Below are 20286 nucleotides of genomic sequence, written 5' to 3' on the forward strand. Positions count from 1 at the left end.
GAAGACCGCTCAGTCGACGGAGCGAAATTCTCAGGGGAACGATCATGATGAGACTTCGGAGAAAATCTGAATCTATTGAGCCTCGCGTGTCGTTCAGCTTCGCTGAAAATGCGTAATCGAGCCGAGTTCCTCGTTCCAGGGTTGCGGCTTTCTTATTCTTTACTTTAATCGTCTTACGAGAATCATTCTCGACAGACTTTCAAGAGGATTTAGGTAAACCAAACCAGAGGATCTCGTGGCGATCTCCGGCTGCTGCGAATTCGTGCGCTCATAACACCTTGATTCCATCGGCGCCGTATCTCGATTTCTAACTGTAAGATCATTGGGTTGTCATCATATGTCATTCCCGGAAAGAGTCCTTCACTTTTTTCTGTGCCAAATGGGACTCGAGTATCAACCCATAGATAGCCATGTTCGGAGATTCTAAGTCAGAGCTGGAGAGAAGGGGAGCGAATGATTCTCAACACGCAATGCCAAGCGGGACTCGCTGAGTCGGAGAGGTGAGAAAACAATCCTAAAGCGCGTGAGAGCTGAAGACCAATTCAATCGTAACGGAAATCTTCTATCCCGATAATTCTGGGTATATATCGGGGATATTAGGGCCCCGAAGGATGGACGGAAAACTCGGGATAGACCAGGGATCTCGGCTGGAAAAATTATAGAGAATTATTTCTTCGGAGCAAATGAGTGACCGAAGTGAGCTCCGGCGACCCGAATGAAGCTCCCGACGATACCAAAATTCGTCGACCCTCTGCGTCCGCGTACGCTTGTGAGTGGCTCTGACGGGACCACTTCAAAGTTATCAGCACGAGCAGCAAGCTAGCGAACAAGCAGATCTGGATCGGACAGTCCCCTCCTGCGGCATTCCCCCGAGTTGCCCGCAGCCCGCCCCCACCGGCCTCGTGTCCGGCCTCCCACAGAGAAGACCTTCCCTCGCCAGTTGTCCCCCTCGACCCCTCCTACTTCTTCCTTGCCATCCTTGGGCACTGCCACTCCAACGACGGCAGCTTGAACCGGGGAACTCAGCCGGAGAAATTTCTCGTCGCCGAAACCACATTTTGAATAGGGAGGAGGATCAGAATTATCGGAAATCTATCGCTCCGACTCACGATTAAGGATAGAGAACGATCGTCCACGACAAGGCTCGAGGGGGTTTTCTAGTCGGAAGGATGGGGACACGCGAGGAGCGGACCGCGTCCGTCACCAGCTCACGTTGAGGACGATTCATTCGAGTACAAGAGCGCGCATCCGACGGGAGCAACCCCTGTCATACAGTAGCCGAGTCTGAGCGTGGAAACGTTAGGAGGAGCTTCGTCTCATGATACGATCTCAGAGGACCCGCCCGGGATCGGAGAGCGGCCCGCGCGAAGGTCGTCGTATTGTCGATCAGCAGCAATTCCGATTCCCGATTGAGCAGTCGAGCTGCCTAGTCCTATCATCGTGAATGGGCTCCGCTAGAAGCCTTGTTCCCAGCCCACTGACCCCGGCTCAGGCCTCCCTGATGATGAGCTACAGGCTGAGGGCGATCCAGAGGAAAGTATACAGCGATACAGCGTATCGACCGCTGCCGCGAGCTTCATGATTTCTGTCGAGACATCGGCGACGATAATTCCTCCCGCTTGAAGGAGTTACAAAGAAAGAGCGTTGATTGCACGGTTCTCAAAAAGTCACGGAATATCGTTCTCGATCCGCAAGCATCCCTCGTGCACGCTTCCTCGCCTTCTCCGGTCCGATATCTCGCTTGCAGCTCGAGCCTCCGCGGACCTTGCTCTAGGTGGACGAGATTCATCGGGTCGATACCCGATTGAAGGCATTTGGGCTGATCGCTGGTGTCAATTCCACGCTAACCTGAAGTTCAGATGTCGCGAGTTCTCCACATCGATGGGGTTCGGAATCTCGAATCGTTTCTGGCGAACTCTCCTCCGAGGTCTGGAGATGGTCTGATGAATACAACCCCGATTGGAGAGCATTCCCCACAGAGTCATGTAGTGATTCGTGAATGATATTATGAGTCAATCACGCGGATCGGAATCGGTAATAGAACTTCCCATTACACCGATGCGTTCGGATCGGACAGCAGCTCAAAGAAATCGAGATTGTGCCCTCGAGCGCGGACAGGATAAGTTCCGCTATTCGGGAAACTTCAGAGGCGAAATCGTACTGGGAAGTTTACTGGTCTGACCGACTTCCAATATGGATTGGAATGGATTGGATGATCGCCCGTGTCTACTTACCGCACAAGCTCGGAGGGTGGTCGAGTTCCGGGAACACGAATGTTGGAGTTGTGGAGTCACTTCCGTAAAACAAGCGTCATCTTGCCCTCACTCGAACCCGGGGGTATGATTCCTATCCTCCAGATATTGGCACAGTCTTCACCTCGAAGAAAGCTTCGGATACTATGCCTCCTTCCAGAGCTGTGTGGTGATTTCCGTGCCAACAACGCAATATTTGCGTGCGGACTTCGCCGGGCGCAGCGGGGTCTGAAGGCAGGGGGAGGGATCGAGCCACCAGTCCGAAAGTGCTCGCCCAGAACGCAATCCTGGCCAATTCAGTGATGACTGAGTCTCATTCTGAAAGTTTTCTGTATATTACAATCTGATAGGACACCAGACGACATGTCGCATATCACGAACCCTGCTGTGATCTCGGGACAAAGCGTGCATGAGAGCGTAGCGCGAGCTCTCATTCGTTGGTATGTTGCGACTTTGGCTCCGGGACTTTGCCTTCACTAGAGAGTATCTTTCCCTGAGATTGTTCATCAGGTGGCTCGCAACTCTTCCAGATCGCCGAAATTTCCGTGAGGGGTTTCCTTATTGGTGCGTATATCGAGGCGTCGATCTACGATCTCACGTCGGAGGCACCGCGTCGAAGGAATCAGACGGTAATCGCTCCGCTCTATCGGATTCGAGCCATCATTCGGCGCCGGGCTTGACAGCGATTCTCCTCTGACTGGAACGACTGTTCTCATCTAGGTGTTTGCTCAACGCATCTGTTTACACGGATGGAGAAAATTTCCTCGACACGAGGCTCTGTTGCGTCGGCGTCGTTGCGAAGATTTGTTCAATACACATTAGCTATTTGTCGACGTCGATCTCATTCTCTGCCCCCGACCCAAATCACCAAGCATCGATACGCTGAATCATCTCGATGTGAGTCCGACATCGACTTTTCCGCGAAACTCAAATTACCTGCATGAATACTTGTATCGGACGACTCGGTTAATTTTTATTGCTCCAGCGCATTCCTCATGAAAATGAGCGGGCTCCCCGCCAAGCTGCCGTCGGAGCCCGGACATCAGCCCCTCTCCAAACTTGACAATGAGTACGTCCACGACCAATGAAGCGACGACGTCTTCGACAATGAATGCCAAGTTCTAGGCCGAGCAGCAGGCCCCGGTTTATGTGCATGTTCTCGCTCGCCTGCTAGCTCGCTCGCCGCCAATGCGAAGATTAGGGCCAGGTGGTCAGGACAGCAGGCTAAGGACTTCGAGTGCAGTGGGCTCTGGAGCAGGTGAAAGGAGCCAAGCTGCCTGCCTTCATAGCTCGCTACTCGCTACATACGTACCGACGACAACTAAAGGGAGCGACCAAGATTACCGATGACTGGCTGCCTGGTCACCGACCGGCAAGGCTCTCCTCGAATAGAGAGAAAAGCCATAACCTTCCCGCACGTCAAAGCACCCGCCGCTCACTTCCCTGATGTTCTATCCTGTAACTCGCTGATGTCGAAGCCCTGACACGGGCTCTCATGCCCCTCAATGAGGTGGATGCTGAGATGCCGCAACATGCGATGGACACAATGTCATATGAGCCCGGCCCTCACGAGTGGGATTAACCCGAAGAAATCGAGCCTGGGTCACCCAGACTCCGACAATCCTGGGAGATACTAGCCCGAGAGTCATCGGAAATCTCTCTCACACGCACACTACACAACTTTTGCTTGAGGAACTCGCTGTTTTACTCGGAGCTCAAACGGTGTTGCGGTAGATGTCGTAGCGTTTCCGATACGTTTCTATCCTCATTGATCGTTGCTACCTTGTCCCAGACCCTCAATCCACGGGCCGATCCCCGCAATCCAAACGCAATCTGACCGCTCGCTCCTCATTCGTTCCCGAATCTCGCTTAGGCGTCGGGCGTCCTCGAAGCCCGCTAACTCTAGCCTTTTTTTGCTCAACTGTCCCCATTCTTCGAACTACGCCGGCCGTTCTCAATCCACTGCAATACTGCTCAATCTACGTTCCGGAGGCATGCTCAAACGCGCTCGTCAGCAGTTTCCTTCGTCAACGAGACTTCGTTTCCGAAGTCTAGAAGTCTAGACTTTCTTTCTAGTCTTCTTTCCGAGCTCGACTCATAAGTCTCTTCCCGGCGAGAAAATTGTGGAGGTTTTCGTTGAGCTGGCGCGTGAGGCCAACGGAAGAGTCCTGGAGGTAAGTAAGGCGTTGAGGAAAATCGGATTACTACGCGTGTACTGCTATCTGAGGGTTCATCCGAAATGTGTTTAGAAGCATTGCGCGAGCCGCTCCTCTACTGATGTGCGATGCTTGGGCCTCTGGTCGGTCTAATTCGGATAGAACCAGCTCGATTCCATCTCAGCTGAACTCGCTGGTCGACCACGTGATGTCCTATTGGCTCCGGGTCGTTAGCTCAGCGGAGTTATCGGTATTGAAGGCCCAATGTGGAACCAATAATGCCGTAGAATCAAGTGACGCCTCCTTGAAGTGACGAGACGCAGCCGAAACGTGGAATCTCATCGGTCATCGTCTTCCCCAAATCTTCTTCACGATAAGACTTTGAATGAACTGGATTAGAATGGGAAGACGGACGCTTGAGTCTTTTCTCTTCTCATCTGCTGCTCTTGAATGCGAGGCCGGAGTCGACTCCGTCGTCGATTTCGATGTGGACGTCGGACGCCAGTTTTTCCGACGGCTGCGGACGCTCAGCGCCGAAGCGTCTGGATGTAGAGAATGAGTAGCGGGTTAGCAGTCTCTGGGCAGCATTGGACGAGGGTCAGATCACGCCCCGCGAATTCATCGAGAGAGTGAAATCTCGGATCGGTGGAGCTGGGTACTATCGATTCAACCTAGACGAGGGAATTCATTGAACGAAACGTCTCCGAGGATAAGAATCAGGTTCGAGGGATTGGTTTCGCTAGACTTAAAACCGGTTCTTGCAGTCGCAGATTGAGGACTCCTTCTAGTGGGGGAAGAAAACCCATCCGAGAGCGACATCGAGGATGTAGATGTAGAGGACGAAGATCTGCTCGATGAATCTCAGCATCTGAGCCGTTCGATTCATGATGATCAGGAACAGGAGTTCCTGCGTGACCACTGCGTGACTCGCGTGCTCCCGGGGATGACTCCAAGAAGAGAGAGAAAAATTTCATGTTCGCGATTGGGAACTCAAAGTTGTGTAAGGCACAGGTTCCGAAACACCAGAGCTCTGCGGACTATCGACCGAAAAGAGGATCAAACGCGAGCTGAACGCACGAGAAGGACAATCCTTGAGTTCTTAGAGAAAGCGTCTGGGAGATTCCCTAGGAGAGCGCATGGACGGTGGCAACGGATATTCATGGAAAAGGGTATTCAATCTGCCAGAACTTTGCATTCGATGGGACTTTGCTGCCATTTTTGTCTTATCAAAGCCACGCTGGAATCGTCGAATGGTGATCTGCTCCCTGGTGTTGGTCGCGCTTGAGGCGGCGCCCCACTATCTTCACGCAATGTCATCGCAAGCGGTCCGTGCAGTTAGATCAATCGTTGCAGTCGTCCTTCATGAGAATTCGGACATAGCGCTAAGGGACTGGCTAGGATCCCCGTGAAGTTTTCAGCGGATCCTTTGCCAGAAGCAGAACAAGGAGAAAAGATGGAGATCTGAGGAAACAGAGCAGTTCGATCGAGGAAGCTCTAGATACACCGACTCGCTCACGGAGTGGAATGGCCAATTGACGACTCTCGCCGATTCCGGGATACATTCGTCTCTTGACTCAAAAGTAGTATCGATATCGTCAGGATCCGCTTCGGTCGATTCGAGCCGTTTCTTTGCGTTCTCCTTGATGACTTCAGATTACCCATGATAATGATCCATATCCACCACTTGAATGAATTATAAAAATATGATTCGAACGCTGTTTAGTCCAGCAAACCATTCTGTCTTGGAGAACGCGTCGACTCCTCAGCTGTCTGTGCGTCGAGGTACAGATCCCTAGTCGGAGAGAGGATGTCCAGCTAAATCCAGGAGAAAGGAGAAACCAGGAACAGTCTCTGTCCTGGGGGAAGAACCTTCCCCGAGGCTCGTTCGAGCGAGCCGTTGAGATTGCATCAATATCGAAGTTTTCCAATTTGCTCCATATGCTATTTCGGGTAGAATGTCAGGGTCTCAAGGAAACTTGGATGCGGGCCCCTTTTCAGGTGACTGGTATCCCGAGCCAGAGTGGGTTTCTTCCCATCTTCCGCTTCACCGATAAGTGCTGGTCGACACCTCAGATTAAAGTTCACTCAATCGGCGAACAACGGACCGCCGAGCGACCAAATGCGAGGACATACGTTCATTCGTGAGTGTCTCTCGGAGTGCATAGCAGACGACAAGGTCCGGATTCACCTCCTCCTCTCCCTGCTGTTCCGCTCTGGAACCATTTGGGCTCCCTTCAGAAATGAAGAGTATGGAGAGAAAATTCGCTATTGGTCTAAGTGTCCAGCTGACGATCCAGAGTTTTTTCTGAAACCCAGGGTGAGTATTTCAGTCAATTGGTTCTCTTCATCGAATAGAAGTGTTTCTGGTGAGTGCCATCGCATCCCAAACCTGGACTCGATAGAGAATCTTGCGACATTTTTCGCAGAGTGCGCGGAGTCGTCCGGAGGTGAAATGAAGAACTAGATTGAAGAGAGGGTTAACGCGGAATCATGTCGAGAGGAAATCTCACTTTCGCGACGGAGCGTGGACGAGGATAACGTTCTGGTGTTCAATTCCAGTGGCGGGCTCTCGTAGCTCCAGCTTACAGCGGAATCATGGGAGATTCTCTTGAGATTATCTTCCGACGCTTTCCATTCAGCCTCAAATACGCCTCATCACCCTAACCATCACGTACAAATGACCGGATCTTTATCGCAATAAGCCAATAGGAGGTATGCACCATGCTAATTTTCGAGCTTCAAAATATGCGGATTGGGTCTGTCTCTTTCTGTCGTCCAATATTAGTCATTGAGGGATTAACGGGGCCAACTTCCAGGTTCGGATCAAGGGTTCATCAGAGTAGAAGCTTCACATATCAAAGTTGTTTAACAATGTTCCCCGAGCATGAGCGTCGACTGACGCTTTTCGTGACGGTCACTTTCGCGCTCTTCGGCTTTCTCATCAAGGGTTTCATGTATTACCAAACCCTGCTGGAGGCCGAGAAGGTGCTGAACTCGATGCCCATGATTGTGGTTGCGATCATCTCTGACAGGTGAGTGAGACTCTGATTTCGAGGAATGACAGACGAGAGAGAGAGCGCATATCAGTTCGAGGGTGACTTCGTCTGAAGGGATCCTCCGTTATGAATCACTCAAAACACTCCTCGGAACGCACCTCTAATGATTCCCACCCCCTTCTACAGAGAGCATCTGGAAAGACGAAAGGCAATCCGTGAAACGTGGCTTGCCGATAAAGGCAACATGAAGGCGTTTTTTGTGCTGGGAGGGAAATCGTGCAACATTGACCCCCGTGATCGAGTCGATGAGTTCTCATGCGAATTTTTCCATCCAAATATTTCCTCCGGTCATTTCCGAATCGGGGAGCACGCCGAGTGCACCGACGGAGCCTCGCGCACCGCTATAGGCTTCAGCTTCCGAATTCAGTATCCAGCGATTCTCCGGAAACTCGGAGCACTGCAGGCTTCACGCGGTGTGAAAGTTCACCTTTTAGACGCTGTATCGAAAGAGGTTCTCGCAGAAGTGAGCATAGAGGACGATGACGATGTTATGGATGGGTATAGATATCATAAGACCAGACTGGTCCGCTTGAGCAAGGGCTTTGAAGGCATTCTAATGCTTACGGGCAATATTAGTACTTACTGCGGCGCGACGACGTTTCTGCAACAGGATTTTATTGAATACGAGAGAGTCTACTACGATCATAGGGACGAGCACAGTCTACCTTGGGGTCTTGAAACATTATCAGGAGTCTCAGCCGAGCTTTCTGTGGAGCGCACCGCCGAACTGTCCGCGTTGAGCGTTCTACGCCGCAGACGTCTGTGGCTAGAGCGCATCGAGCAACTGGATCAGTTGATCCTGAGCGAAATGAATAAATACAGAGACATTGTCAACGTCAACGTCGTGGAAACTTACCGCAATTTGCCTCACAAAATAAGCGAGACCTTCGCGCATTTCGGCAAGCAGCCGTTGACATTTCTCGTGAAGGTGGACGATGACGTCGTTCTCGATCTCTCCAGGCTCAAGCACATACTGAGTACGTCCCTCGTGACTAATAAAGTGATTTGGGCCAAAACCCGCCGGGCGTTCCCTATCTCGCTCTACGGTAAATGGGCGGAGAACGTCGGATTCCCCTCGCAGGTCTATCCGGACTTCCCATGCGGGGCGACCTACGTTCTTTCGAAAGACCTCATTCAATACATAGCCAAAAACAAAGCGAGTCTACACCATTTCCAGGGTGAGGACGTATCGGTGGGAACCTGGCTCCTGGGTACGGCACCTCAGTATTTGGGTGAAGGGCTCTTCTCCTGTAGCGCTCAGGACTGCAATGGGAACGTGCTCAATCGCGCCGAAGTTCGATCTCCAGCTGAAATGCGGCGCATTTGGGATGTTTACATGAAGAATAAAACCCTGTGCGCATGAAACCCTCAATGCGCGTTGCAATAAGAGCGAGAAATGTCTCGCAGCCAGCGCAGCACGAGCTTCCGACGGTTCCTTATTGATGAGGAGCGTCTTGATCACGGTTTTGTTGCTGCCTTCGCTAGCGGAAATTCCGGCGGTAGATTTCAGTAGCGTATTTTTGAGCATCGACTGGGATATGTGAATACCGTACGAGCTTGCCCTCCGAGGAAGATTAGGCTTGATATTGAGATGAGGCACATGCGGGATCCCAAGCTACGAAGAATAGCCTTGACGATTAGTGCAATCAGAGCATAGCGAAGTGGAGCCGATCATCCTACTGTCCGAGTCGAGAGTATCTCAGACTTGGAAGGTGCGCCGTTTACGCGCCAACTTTTCAAGTATCCCTGTTGTCCCTGCCATCTCTGCCGCGGTAGACTTTTGACTTACTCGTAGGTCGTTTTGACCTCTACGGCGATCACAATCACGAAGGTTTCATTAGGCGAAACATAGGTATAACGATCATGTTCAACGGACATCGAGCACCCAAACCTCATTCCGATTGACGTAGACTACTCCGATGGAAAACTAGTCATTTTCTCCGAATGCGATATGCGTTTCAAGGCGGCAGATAGAAATAATTGCTGATGTCACCAGGATCCCTTTTTAACGAATATCATGGGAATAAATTGATTTACAACGCGAATTCGTTCCGATCCCAAGTCCGACTTTTCCTTCTCTTGATGCCTTTCATCGTCCCGGCTCCAGAGCCGGCCTCCACAGGCCGTAGAACTCGAGGCGGGCGCTGTTGAGACCCCATTCCAGATTCATCTTTGGGACGCGGATGTCAACGTCAAACACATTGAAAGAATAGAGATTTTCATAGACCCGTTGCCCGCGATATTCCTTGGTCAAGCCATTGTCTAGCGAGACTCACGCGATCAGCGAATCCATCTCGGATGTCTCGTGATGGAAGACGGAATTATGAATGCCTACTTTTGTTAGGAAATCTCTTACGACAACATTCAGTGAATATGAGAAGCATGACGAATCCCAGACTTTAGATGCTTAGATTCCTCAATTATTTCGGGGATTCATTCTTGACTTGGATTGTCTGTCTCCGGAGAGGAAAAACTCTGAACTATGTTCAAGGCAAGGCGAAAAATGACCGAAGGAAACGCAAATCCGCCTCATGCAGCCGGAAAAATAGTTTCCAAATAAAAGTCGTATCACATCTATCCAAAGACATTTGGGAGGAGTCAACTCGAAGGCGAAGACGCTCCAAGATGAAGACCAAGACCCGAATGGAGCCGACGGGTCAGCCGATCGAACCAGGAAAAAGCGCTCGTTTCTGCCTGCCTAAAGAGCACGTCTGATTTCCAGTCTCATTTATTTGTTCGCTTCCACTCTACCTAATTATTACGTTACTCTGTCAGGTTTTTTCTAGAGACAATGTATGACAGTAATGCATCGTTGAAGGAGGTAGGAATAATCGGCAATTCGCGTTTAGTTTGATTCTCGATCACGAATCATGATCTACGCCTCTGAGCGAGTTTGGCACGAAAACAGGAGATTATAGATTTGATCGATGGAATCTAGCGAGAGGAACTCGACATTTTTTGTATGCTGACAAAAATCGGGAGTTTGGCGAAAAGGATGTCTGGGATTCGAACGCATCGTCTCAACCGGCTACGAAACAATTCCTCGTTGCCGAGAGAGAGTCGTCAATACTGATATATCCACTGTGTAAGGAAACAATACAACACAATGAGTTTTGTTTTACCCTCAAAAACTAGCCCTAAGATGAAACGTGTGATGTGAGAAAAAAATGAACGGATTCTCTGGGATAGAGGAAACCGATTGACATGCAGAGGCGTCGAAGTCGTTGTTCTAAAACTTGAGCAGGTGGTGTGAGCGATCCGTGCAGAACATGGGTCTGAGGAAGCTCATCGTTTCTTGCTCTTCGAGAGCGTCATGGTGTTGTGCTGTTGAACCAATTGTCGTTTCCTTTGCAGATCCCTGATCCTCTCGTCGAGGTTGAGCTTATCCTCTTCTAGCTTCTTCTGTTGCATAATGAACTGAAACGATGATTGCCAATGAGACAGAGTCCGTTTCAGGCCTTCCTGAGGCAAGGTGAGAAATCACAACCTTGAAAAATGACCGGTCGACATATCAGAGCATTCGTGCTTCAGACCACTTACTTCTTTATGGAGAGCGTCGAACCGCATGTTCATCGCTTGATCTTTCGCCTTCAGTTCCGCTTCCTTGAGGTTTACCTGATGAGAACATTCAACATTCACTTGAAGAGGAAGCGAAGAGGATAGATACGGAGGGAAAAGTGGGACATGCATCTATTTCGAAATTTGGATCAGAAGAGCCGACTTCACACAGCCCAGAGAAAGGACGTTGCCTCCCGCGCAAAGCGAGAAGGCCAACACAAACATTCAATGGGATCAGAAGAGGGGTACAGTCCGACTCAGGACGAAGCTCTATGGCGAATGACAATATTATTTATTACACGAGGAGAGCCGAGGGAGGACGACAGCGGGGTCGCTATCGCACTGGAACCCATTATTATGACAACAATTATAATGAATAGTTCCAATGGAGGCTCTACGATAACCTGGAAACATGTCGTTCCCGATCGCATATACTCGCCTCATGATCGACGCCCCGATTTCAGGCAGGGATCGACCCCAGCGAGGGAAAGTAACTCTCTCTTTTCGATCGGAATATGCGGATAGTCTAGTGTCGAAAAGCTCTCCGAAAAAATCCAAAAATTCGAGACTGGAGTCCCCGGATCGCGCGCTTCAACGGATCGCTTCAACCACGGGACCGCGACGACTGGTGGCTGCCTATATCCGATAGAAGTAACAAGTATATGGATATCAGTCGATCGATTTTCTTTGGCGCATCCTCTTTAATGGAAGGAATTCCCGAAACGAGCGGCCAGCATCCGTACGTGACCATCGGTTTCATACGAATACGTGGAACTGAGATAATCAGTTCGTTTCTGAGGCGGTGAGAAATGTTTCCCGCTAAGTTCTCCAGAGTCGTCTTGATCCAGCAGGGTGTCACTCGTTTCACTCGAGAGGTCATCGCTTCTCTGACTTACTTTATCCACGAATGCCTGCCGCATGTCTTCCTCGTTTTTCTGGAGAGCAGCTCGGTGCTCGGCACGTTTTCTTTCGAACGTGCTCGAGTCGCTGATTCCTTCATCGTTGAAGCCCATCGCGACGAGTCTCATCCGCCTGTAGAGCTCATAGTGCTTCACGTGGGTGGACTCGACTAAATCAGCAAGATTGTAGCGCAGAACTGCGTCGCGCAGATTTGTGAAATCACAATGGGTGTCGTTTTCGATCTGGAAACGAAGAACAAATGGTTTTTGAAACGTCCCCATCTGGATCCGAGCCGCACAGGGGGAGCGAGGCTCATGAGGATCATCTTCCCGATTCCGAGTTTGCCGCCCCCAACACTTGAGAAAGGCTCCCCGTGCCCTCACCTGGACTACACCCCACGGATACTGGCGAGCGCGCACGGTTTTACTCCCGACCCTGATGAGGTCCCGAGATCCGATGACAGCGAACGGCATCAGAGAATTGTACTGTCTATTCGCGTCCTGGGGAGACATGGGATCGTCCACGGGGAACTGGTAGATTTGAACTCCACTGTTTGTGAGCTCGCTCTGGACTCTCCGCTTGAAGGACGCGAGATCTTGCTTGGAGATAATGTCGCTCTTAGCGATCACAGGGATCAAGTTCACCTGGTGAGCAAAAAACTTCTCGGTGAAAATCACGCGACTTCCAATGTCGAGCTTGAGGTCTTTGAGCTCTCCGTGGATCTGATCGTGTATGTACGTGCTCGATAGGAACAGAAGTCGACCAACCTTGGAATCGAGTTGTTTCATGCACACAAGGTCCAGAGCTTTAAGACCGTGTCCGGTCGGAGTTATGAAATAGAGGCAGACATGGATGCGTCCATCTCTGAAGGTGCTCAGCTTCCTGCTGATCTGAAGTTCTTCCTGGAGATATCCTTCGAACTTCGAGTCGATGTAGTCGATTATGGCTTGGCAACTTTTCTGCTTGTTGATCTGGTCTCCGTATCCCATGGTTTCTACGATTCCTACGTTCAGCTTCACGTTATTCTCTATGAGTTCGAACGATTTCGACATGATTTTCACTTCCGGGTGGTCGTGGGTCGATGGGGGAAGATCGAAAGCTGAAAGGTGGCGGAACGATCTGAGCGGAGTGTTCATGGGGCGCAGAGCTCTGTCTTCGCGAAAGAGAAGAAATAGACTTCGATACGCCCAACTATTTTGTGGAGAAAATGACTCACAATAATTGAAGAGGGAGTCCATGAGAGTACTTTTCCCTATACCCGTCTCCCCGATGCAAAGTATGTTGAACGCAAATCCATGTTGGAAATGCCGTCTCACACTCTGGTCTGGGAGGGTGCGGAAGCCGACGTCATCCTGTGAATCGAAGCATCGAGTCATGCTAAGTGAGCGCTTGGTCGATTATTGTTGTTTCCAAGCCTACGAGAGGATTCGATCGCACAGCACTTTTGAATTCCGAATTATTGACAGCCCAAGCGGACTCCAGTGGGTTTCCTGAGAAAATTCGAGCTGTCGCGATCCTGTGGACTCGTGCATCGATTGAATTCGATGCGATTCGAGCGGACTGAGCTTCGAAAATACGCGACAAATACTCTCTAGAATATCATGTCTGAGGAGCTCTTCTACCCCGTGGTGTCCCCACAATTTGCATCTATGCCGGCGAACTTATCGAAAACAAAGATCAGACAGCGGTTGTAGATTCACGCGAGCCAACAATGGAAGCAAGGAGTTCGTTGGTCGTCGTCCGCCAGAAAATCTGCGGCAACGCCAGGCGGGATCGGCTCAATTCGGGCGGGAGCTCAGGGGCTACTCTCTTCAACGGAATCGGAGCCTCTTCCAGAACTTTATGCTCACTCCCTCCTTAGCTGGATCCACTTCGATCGATGCACGGCTAGGGAATCATATGACGAGAGTTTTGACCCGGATGTGACACCAAAGTTGCCGAAAATATCTGGGTCACCCGGTAGAAACTTTAGCCTTCAGGCGATATGTGGATAAGGAACGCCGCTTTCGGACGCTTCCAATGATGGCATTCGAATAAAATCGATGGTGTGACTGTATTTCTAGATTGTCCTCCTCGGATCAGCGGAATATATCCGAGAACGGAGACGAAATCAAGAATATTCGACAGATCACTGACATGTCAAATGTCCCGCTGCCGAGCTTCGTGCTAAGGTTATGCCGGCGAATCGGGAACGATCCGCCGCGTTCTGATGTGTCTACGGAGGCCCCGAGAATCGCTACACTCGACCGAGATGGAGCCTTCGTCAGAGTATCGTAGCTGATGAAGCTTCTCAGGGAATACACAAGCTTCCTAAGTAAATAAACGGATACGAATCTGGACTCATACTCCGCCATAGACAGTCGCCGCCAAGCTCCTAAAAGATTGAATGAAATAGAATATCGCTTTGAATTAGGATCGGGTTCGACCACGGGATGACTCTGCGGAGAGGTGAAAACGCTCTATTGAAGTGGAGGGCGCTGAGCACCCCACCTCACTGCTAGATGACTCACTCTCTGAGGAGCTCGAAACTCTGACAGCTCCCGGCGCTCAGACGCTCAGGGAATCCCCGAGACATACGGAGTCGGTCTTTAGCGATTTCTCCACCCAACTCGACACCGAAAATCTCTCGAGGCGCTCTGTCAATGATGAAAACCCGTTCCAGATGCCGACTGTAGGTTTGTCGCGCTTTTTCTAAGGCAACGGTCACTCTCTGAGATGTTTACGAATCTGAAGTTCCCCATACTAACCTGAAGCTTGAGTACACGAGGCCTTGGTTCCACATGGCCGTTGGCCTTTTGTTGTTCTCCAGCCGTCATTTTCGCGCGGATTAAAGCCCTCTAGCAGGGAGGCTACAGTGAGCTTACGACTGATGGAATCAAGTGGGTTTACGACATTTGGTTCCACAAGATGGCGGACGGTTTCACGAATCGGAGGGAAAGGAGGAGCCGTCATGAGAGGATAATTCGAGAGAGAGAGGCCGCGCGCAGTTTGAAATATGGAGGGTATTCTACGAGGGATCGCACCGAAATCTATCACCTTCACCGATGACGTACGGAGGTACGGGACGCCTTCACTATTAACCGATGACGTACGAAACGCTCAATCACGATTGTGAAATCGGGTATTCAACATAGGAGACAGAGGGAAGGCTTCGTTCGCCTGTGAACACGGGCGGACCGCGGAGTCTTCCTTGCAGAGGACCTCGATAGAGATTCATGGCAGCACTCAGGCAGAAGCATGAGCCCGGATCCCCGTCTCTGAGCAAGTGACTCTGAGACAGCTTGATGATCGGGGAGAGCCATCCCATCTAGTCCGATTGTTCTTCGAAGAGTTTCAGAGTCGATAAGTTGCCGCGATTAACCATCAACTCTTAGCCTCGAGTAGAATGTGCTGTTTACTCCGGACAAAAAGCCCGGATATGAGACAGACATCCAGAAAATGAGAAATTTCGAAGGCATTCCATCGAGGTAGGTCTATCCTTCAAGCACCTGGATCAATATAATCTTGTTTCCTAAGGAAGTTTTGGTGAGGTTCGCTGGTTAGGCAGAGCGGAGGTTCCCTGACCCCCATGCCCGTCGCGGGTTTCGAGAGACATTCATCCATTTTTGCTCCTTCATCACTGCGAGACTGTCAACCCGCGAAGCTCGGAGTACACTGCATGCATCATTAGAGAGAACAATCCATTTAATTCGAGAAGAAAACTACGGCTATTGACAAGCGAGCTGATGTTTTTGCAGAACCCTGTGGTTTCCTGGAACTTAGGTTGCGAACCAATGGGTTGAAGTATCGTCCACGATATTGAGCGATCGCAAGCTCTCAGTTTCGTCGATTGCGCGCTCTCGTCCTCAGAAGACTCGATGCCCACTCCGCATAACTAACGAAGCCGTCTTGATTCTCGTCGTACATGAGGAAAGCATCGACAGACGCCGTTATGAAGTCGATGGTGATTTTTCCCGCGTCTTCGTGAAGTGTAGCGGAATGTGACACCATCTGTATCAGCTCGAGACCGTCCAGGAGGTTGTTGTCGTCGAAGTCATGCATTTTTATGACATAAAATGAAGCCTCCGTATCAGTCATTGAGCCAGAGCTTTGAACGTCGATGAGATACTTGAGGTCTTCTCTTATGTGATCGGAGTCTCGGATGATATAATCCGCGGTGTACTTCCTGCGGAACTCCTTTATCGTTTGGGTTGAAGCTCCGACGATACATGCCGAGAAAATCGAGAACCACAGCATAATATGAGCACACAGGATCTTTGATGAAGTGAACCTCATCGTTTTGCTGAACAAAACTTGACGGCAGAGCTCCCCGAGACTTCCTCTGGGAGCGACACGGACCGAAACGAACCTCCGGGAAAGCGAAGCGTCCGGACGCGGCGCGCCGTCAGCCGATTGTACTGAGTATGGTTCACCACGTGAATTGATGTAAACTCGGTCTATCCCTCGACGGGAACATGGACACCAGCGGAACATAAGGTTATGGAAACGAATCCATGTTGTGATGCCATGTGAGACGGAGCACATTGCGTTCGATCATGACTTGGTCCGATTGTTGGTGGAAATTCCTATTCACCGACATCGACTCGCGGAAGGGCACGGTCGACTCTAGTAGGCGAATCCGGATTGTTGCCTGGACTTAGCCACCGATGCTCGAGGTGGTCGAAACTCTTCGAAAAACAGGGGCGATCTCGATGATGCTCAAGGATGAGCAGCAGACTCCGGGCTCATGCCACAGCCGTCTGTTTCGATGGCCTCCACTCAGAGGGTTCGAACGATCGAACGTCGAGGGCTCGTCGCCGTTGTATGGATGCCATATGTCATTCAAGTTTTGTTTCCGACTGACGGGGTAGGTTTCGTAGACCATTTCGGAACCGAAGTCATTTTCTGCAAAGGGTTCTGCGTGCTGCGTCGTCCAGGGGCTCTGCGCTGCCGATATCTCTGACAAAGTGATCAGCGGAGAAAAGGAAGTCATAGATGGTCTGCTCGTCATCGGAGGGTATCCGTCCGCGTGGTCCTTCCATGAATCGCGCCCCGCCGATGCCGTCGTCGCTCAGGGAGATTTTCGTGTCCACAAATTATCTGCAACTATGCAATTGGAGCCTTCACGGTCACCGACGAAATTCATCGATCTCCGAGGGAGAGATTGGTGCTCGAGGGAGGTGAGTCTTATTTTCTATGTGTCTCATGAATCTTTATTCATTATCATTGATGAATTGATGAGCAATATGTGTACACCGATGGGAGATCGGCTTGATCGAACTCTGTCCGAGGTCCGGGATTCCGGCGAGATACGAGGGAGCTTCACAAACTCCTCTTCTCCAAGCTGACACGATACCCTGCGATGTTAGCGGGCGTCGTTTGGGACCGGCAGCGCGGCGATCGATCTGATTGAGAGCGTGTCGCCGGACTGGTCAGCGAGAGGACGTTTAACAGGGGTCGAGTCCGGGGAAAGTCGTACCATATATCACTATTATGGACCCTTCGTATTCAGAGACTGGCTTCGCCGGAGCCCTATGTATCGCATTCCCTAAGGAGTCAAAGTAGAGACCACTCCGCAGAAATTGAGCTCGAATGGATCTCGGCTGAAAGGAGCAGCCGATGGAGGATCCACGATTTCCCGAAACATTCCGAGAGGAAGATTCCAATTCTTGAGTCCGTCTTGTCCGCGATCGACTGGTTTCGCGATTCGATGACACCAACTCGTATCAGCCTGCCTGCTTAAGGCGCTGGGATATCTCGTCAACACAAGGTATTCGCTCAAAGGAGTCGGAACCGGCTCTGATTCGTCGAGCGTAGAGACAACAGCTCCGAATCCCCTTGTGCTGAATGTTCTTGCATTGATGCCACCCCTTCGACTCGTCATATTGGAAATAATGGAGATCTCTATTCAAGAATGTGGCTTCAGTCCTCCCACACGTCCTAGGTCATAGATGCCATTCACTCGAGGATAATGTGATCGGTCAATGATTTTGATCGTTCGATGGAATCTCGATCTTGTTGATCGAAGTATTTCTTTCGGGGACTTCTCCTGCGGAATATTGACGTTTCAATCATCCTGATCCAATCGCATCGATCAACGACCGTGACAACCTTCCACAATCCCTTTGCCTCTCGATGGCGTCCAGGTTGCTGTCGAGAATTACGTCTCTTCGCTTCTCATACGATATTCATCGCATCCTCGGGAGATGACAGCCTCGAGATCGAAATGTATTGTCTCCATAGCAAAACGAGGAGAACATGAATGCACATAGTGCCCCTTGATCGTTGATAAAGAACGACCCACTGTCATGATTATGACCGGCCCCGAGAGACTTGCTCCACGGTGTACACGGGGGATTCCTTGGGATACGACTCAAGAAGCCCACATCAGCTCCGTATTTCGTCTCAGATCTGCCTGTACATCCTGTCCCTACCGGAGCTAGATCCAGATCCGACTTTCAGAAGACTCTGACCACGCTCCTACTTCAATGGAGGCACCGGGAATTCGAGGCTTCATCAAGCTTCCCGGGAGTTCTTCTTTCCGACTGCACCATGTTACGATGACGGATTTCCTGTCGCGAGCTTCAGCTCCACGAGGCATCGGAGACTATCCTTATTACTGACTTTCCTTGTATTCTGTCTCATGTTTCTCCCATCTCCCCAACACTAATGATGTGGAGAAACTCCTCATCTACCGCCTCGACTGTCTTGCTTTCCTGGGACGTGATAGCCTACTCCCTCCATTCCTCTGTCCCCCCCCCCCCCGTGTTGCCACCTCAGCCAGGAGGCACAACCCTGTCGATCTCCATCTCCCCCTCCCTCGCCCCCTCCGGGTTCGCCTCTCTCTGTTCCAGATTCCCCACGCCTGGAACTCCCCCCCTATGGACCCTCAGTCCATCGACTGCCCAGTACCTTCAGAAACGCCTCAAAGAAATATCTCCATCCACGCTCGTGATATCTTGTCCATTTTATTCCCTCACCATTGCCTTGTGCTGTTTTACACACGCTCGCCATCGTCATGCCTAATAAAGTGAAGAATTACCAAATCAATGAATATGTCCACTCGAGCAGAGCTCTTGTCTGGGCTTGCGCAGAAGTTTCTCGCAAAAATCTTCGCAACCTCTCCTGCTCAATCCCCAAGAAGACGACCCTCGGGAGTGTCGGATTCTCCTTCGGAGGGGTAGACATCTTCTGGAGAGTTAGTCTCTTCTTCGGAAGAGTCGCTTTCTGTTTCGGGAGGGTCGGTTCCTCCATCTTCAGGGTCGCTTTCTACCACGGGAGGATCGGTTTCAGGAGGGTCCATCCCTTGATCCTGGGGGGCGGGAGTTTCTTCAGGGAAATCTGTCCGTTCCTCCTCTCCGAGGACTCCATCGGGAATCGCAGTGATTCCGTCAGAATTCTCAGAATCAAGCGCGGATCCATCCTCGGTCAAGTCCTGGTAAGCGAAAAATCCGGCAACGCCGGCTATGACAAGAACCAGGAAATATAGGAAAAAACGCCACGGTGGTTCGCCCCGCTCCCGATATCTCCTCGACCTCTTCTTAGGCGCTTTCTTTATTTCTCCACGGAAGGATTTCCATGTGACGCTCCTCTGGGGCTGAGTTATATACTCCTCAACCTTTGCGGCCCACACATCGAGAACGTCTTTAAATGAAAGGCGGGTGTCTGGTCAGCTTTCGCGTCTATTAGATGAGAAAAGAAAGGCTTGAATATCTCCCAACAAATCCTGACCTCCACCCTCCTCTTCGTCTTCTCCTTCGGAGAGAGTCTCCATCATGAGGAGTGTGGTACGCGGATCTCACTCTATCATGTCACGTAAGCTCCTCAGGGAATTGGTGGATTCGTGACATTTCGTTGTTTCAGCGATGGGATCACCTCCAAGAGGATCTGATGCTTCGCCGTGGCCATCTTGGACGACCGCGTGGAATTGGATGGAGAGACATGTCGGAGAACACAAAAGAGCGAGCAACGAGTCGAATGATCTTTCTATCAGATGAACTTCTCGGGAATCTTCTCATTCTCGCGAAGGGCTCCCGCTCGCATACCTTCTTGTTCCCGGAGGAAGAGCTCCATCTTTCACGCTCCGAGTTCGATCTACTCCGCCGCGCTGGCGGTAGCTGGACACCGAGCCCAGGATCTGACTCCTTTGTAGATGTCTGTCCCCTCGTTTTCGTGTTCGAGCTTCTGGAAGCTTTGCATATGTCCCCCGCATATTCCTCGGTGAGGAATGGCTCATATCCGAACCGTCGGCGATTCGAAACCGCAGAACAATTCAGGACGAATCCTCTATCGCCGAATTCTGGATTTCCCTGTCGTGGCGCTGACTCGTGAGAGGCCATCGACTTGTATAGGCGAAGATCGACCCTTCTCCACGGTGCGAAGGTT

General features: G+C 50.8%; 3 protein-coding genes across 3 annotated transcripts; 1 reads left to right on the plus strand and 2 right to left on the minus strand.

The window, feature by feature from the left end:
- The first annotated feature begins 7279 nt into the window (after nucleotides 1-7279).
- On the plus strand, nucleotides 7280-8827 carry LOC100908047 (UDP-GalNAc:beta-1,3-N-acetylgalactosaminyltransferase 2). The gene is made up of 2 exons (XM_003748082.1): nucleotides 7280-7440; nucleotides 7591-8827. Exons 1-2 carry the CDS (start codon nucleotides 7280-7282, stop codon nucleotides 8825-8827), a joined length of 1398 nt encoding a protein of 465 aa, XP_003748130.1.
- Nucleotides 8828-10159: 1332 nt separating this feature from the next.
- Nucleotides 10160-14834, minus strand: LOC100908384 (septin-2). The gene is made up of 7 exons (XM_003748010.1): nucleotides 14670-14834; nucleotides 13139-13274; nucleotides 12690-13021; nucleotides 12306-12566; nucleotides 11919-12164; nucleotides 11005-11079; nucleotides 10160-10881 (listed from the first exon to the last, which is right to left on the minus strand). Exons 1-7 carry the CDS (start codon nucleotides 14736-14738, stop codon nucleotides 10750-10752), a joined length of 1251 nt encoding a protein of 416 aa, XP_003748058.1. The 5' UTR covers nucleotides 14739-14834; the 3' UTR covers nucleotides 10160-10749.
- A 904-nt stretch (nucleotides 14835-15738) lies between these two features.
- LOC100908186 (multiple coagulation factor deficiency protein 2 homolog) lies at nucleotides 15739-16197 on the minus strand. The gene has a single exon (XM_003748083.1). The coding sequence runs from the start codon at nucleotides 16195-16197 to the stop codon at nucleotides 15739-15741; it is 459 nt and encodes a 152-aa protein (XP_003748131.1).
- Between the last annotated feature and the right edge of the window lie 4089 nt (nucleotides 16198-20286).

Source organism: Galendromus occidentalis, unplaced genomic scaffold (genome assembly GCF_000255335.2).
Source record: "Galendromus occidentalis unplaced genomic scaffold, Mocc_1.1 scf7180000077527, whole genome shotgun sequence".
In the NCBI taxonomy this organism is placed as follows: Eukaryota; Metazoa; Arthropoda; class Arachnida; order Mesostigmata; family Phytoseiidae; genus Galendromus; species Galendromus occidentalis.